Source organism: Alligator sinensis, unplaced genomic scaffold, assembly GCF_000455745.1.
Source record: "Alligator sinensis unplaced genomic scaffold, ASM45574v1 scaffold151_1, whole genome shotgun sequence".
Lineage (NCBI taxonomy): Eukaryota > Metazoa > Chordata > Crocodylia > Alligatoridae > Alligator > Alligator sinensis.
In genome coordinates this window covers 72,138-75,454 of record NW_005842534.1, presented here as the reverse complement: position 1 = coordinate 75,454, position 3,317 = coordinate 72,138, and the positions used below count along the sequence as shown (strand labels likewise).

Below are 3,317 nucleotides of genomic sequence, written 5' to 3'. Positions count from 1 at the left end.
ATTCAAGGACAGCAATGATGGCATCATCTTCAAACCAGACTAGATAGAGGCTTGTTCAACCCTGCAAAGTTTAAAGCTAAAACCAAAGTGAAAAAAATGATTCAGAGATTTTTAGGTTGTGGATGATGTGGCCTTGGTTGCCCACAGTGAATTTCCCTGGCAAAATTTCTTGGTCTTATTTTCTAAGCCATGCTTCTGGATGGCAATTAATCTAAAAAATACCTGACATCACTCTGGAGGATAAATCTCTCAGTGTCCTTAACTAAGGTGAAGATCTCATGAGGCAACACCTTGAGAGGCTAGACATCCACAAATCAGCTGGCCCAGATGGAATGCACCCAAGAGTGCTAAAGGAACTTGCTGACATCATAGCGCAGCCAATGGTGAGGATATCTGAGAACTCGTGGCACTTGGGAGAGGTTCCTGAAAATTGGAGGAGGGCCAAAATAGTACCCATCCTCAAGAAAGGGAGGAAGGAAGATCCAGGGAACTACAGGCCAATCAGTTTGACCTCAATCCCTTGTAAGATATTTTGGGGGGGAGGGCAGAAAAATCAAGGAAACCATTAACAACAGGCTAATGGAATGCAACATTCTGAAAGATAGCCAACATGGCTTCATTACGGGTAGGTCTTGCCTGACCAACCTCATTTCTTCCTATGACCAGATGATGCATAACCTGGACAAAGGAGAAGAGGTTGATATAAATTTATTTGGACTTCAAAAAAGCCTTTGACTTGGTCTCCCATGAAGTCCTCATGGTAAAACTGGGGAACTGCAGTCTCAGCAACCTCACGGTCTGATGGCTGGGGAACTGGCTGCATGGTCAGACCCAGAGAGTGATAGTCGGTGGAATCATGTCGACATAGCACATGGTGACCAGTGGCATCCTCCAGGGTTCTGTATTTGGATCAGTACTCTTTATTATATTTACAAACCATCTGGATTCAGGTATCAGAATCGGACTGGCTAAATTCACTTATGACACCAAATTATGGAGAAATGTAGTCACATCAGAGGATAGGCTGGCAATTCAGGCCAACCTGGACAGGCTCACAAGGTGGGCAGATCAAAACCTGATGGCATTCAACACTGAGAAATGCAAAGTGCTCCACCTTGGTGGGGAAAAAAAATCCACATCATACTTATAGGCTAGGCAGTACTACACTTACTAGCACCATAACTGAAAGAGACTTGGGGGTCATGATTGACTACAAGATGAACATGAGCCACCAATGTCATGCTCCAATAGGCAAAGCAAACAAAACTCTGGCTCACATCTATCGATGCATCTCAAACAAGGCATAGGAAGTCATCCTCCAGCTTTACTCAGCATTGTTGAGGCCGCAGCAGGAGTACTGTATCTAGTTCTGGACTCTGCACTTTAAAAAGGAGAGCCACATGCATTATTAGAGGACAAGAGAAGACGCCTTATGAGGAGAGGCTGAGAGGCATAGGACTCTTCAGCCTCGAGATGCAGAGGCTCAGGGGGAACTTGGTGGCAACCTATAACTTTATAAGGGATATGCATCAGGAACTGGGAGAACATCTGTTCACCACGGCACCCCAAGGGAAGACAAGGTCTAATGGTCACAAACTCCAGGAAGACCATTTTAGACTAGACATAAGGAAAAACTTCTTTATTGTCCGAGTCCCCAGAGCCTGGAATAGACTCCCCCCAGAAGTGGTTCAAGCACCTACTCTGGACATTTTTAGGAAGCATGTGGATGTCTACCTTGCTAGGATCATTTGATCCCAGCTGACATCCTGCCCCTTGGGCAGGGGGCTGGATCCAATGGTCTTGCAAGGTCCCTTCCAGCCCTAATGTCTATGAAATCTATGACAGTATTTGTTACTTGGGTTCTACGATCAGCAGGACTCTTGACCTTCAGACTGAACTAACAGAATCGGAAAAGCAGCTAAGAATTTTGGGCTATTATGATAAACATGTATGAAGTAAGAGCAAACTATCAGCTAAAGGTGAAGATGCAAATCTACGAGGCTTATGTACTGTCATCCCTGCTTTATGGTTCAGAAACATGCGCTACATTTCCTAGGCACATCAAGAGACTGAACAGCTTTCACAGGAGATGTCTGCATAATATCCTGAAAATAAAGTGGGAAAACAAAATGCCAAACAGAGAGGTACTGGAGCATGCAGGACTGACAAATTTAGAAACCATTATCAAGAGAAGGTTATGATGGAATGGCCATATCAAGAGAATGGGAGAAGACCATATCCTCAAGAGTATGCTGTAAGCAAGATTCAACACAGCTCTAGAAAGAAGTACTTCACGGCAGTACTACCTTGTATACAAAAATTATATGAAGTCATTCAACATCAACACAAAAAGCTGGGAGGAGCATGCAGAATTCCACCAGATCTGGAGGGAACATCTGGCACTGGGTGCAGCTCAGCATGAAGTGGCTTTGATCCAGAGGATGGAAGCAAAACAAGAAAGCAACAGCATGCTGTAAACTTGGACTCCAACTCAGACAACATATGGATCTGTGAAACTTGTAACATGCTGTGTTGCTCTGGAACTGGGCTTGTCAGCCACAAACAGATTCATCAGGCATCTGACTAGACCTCTTATGTGTACACTGTGATTCAGAGGATTGACAGTTGCCTGCTACAAGCAGTATGATTGCACTTTAAAACTCACTATGGCATGAGCCACCATATTATTATTATTACTGAACTTCAAATGCCAAGTCAAAAAGTGCTGAGGACACATATGTATACAAATAAAAGCATCATTCTTATAAACTTCTGAATAAATATATAGAATGGCATTTACTTTAACACAGACTTCTTTTTTTATTAATATCTCTAGTATTTTATTCTGAATGGATATATTGTGGACTGGAGCATGGTTTATCTGGTAAAGACTAGACCTTAAAGCTAAGTACAGACAGTCAAAAAATCTAAGGCTGAATTAATTTAGTCTTTGCAGGTTAGTCTAAAATGCAGAGATTAAAACTGAAACATAAATAAACAGACATTTACCTCTGATTCAGAAAATACAGCCACATCATGTAGTGACTCAGGCCAGAAGCTGGGGGCACTACAATGTGGCTCTCTGGCACACATGGGCTGTGTGTTTGCTTCCTCTTCCTGCTGCCTCCGAGGTCTCTGGGATTTGCAGTCCAGACTCACAGCAACAGAACTCTGCAAGGTTGTTCATCACTTCTTCTTCCTGCTTCCAGGTGCCTCTGGGATTTGTAGTCCACAGTTGCAGCCAGCAGTAAGTTTTAGCAGGGAAAGGGGTGTTTAACACCGCTCCCTTGCCCTAGCCCCCAGCCAGGGTTTGCATG

The 3,317-nt window shown here is 43.6% G+C and overlaps 1 protein-coding gene across 1 annotated transcript in view; it reads right to left on the bottom strand.

The window, feature by feature from the left end:
• LOC102385859 (adhesion G protein-coupled receptor A3-like) overlaps positions 1-3,057 on the bottom strand; it is a 529,567-nt gene extending 526,510 nt beyond the window's left edge. The window contains exon 1 of the mRNA XM_014523782.2: positions 3,010-3,057. Within this exon, the coding sequence (XP_014379268.2) occupies positions 3,010-3,038 (29 nt within the window). The 5' untranslated portion in view covers positions 3,039-3,057. The remainder of the gene's footprint in view (positions 1-3,009) is intronic.
• Positions 3,058-3,317: the final 260 nt, after the last annotated feature.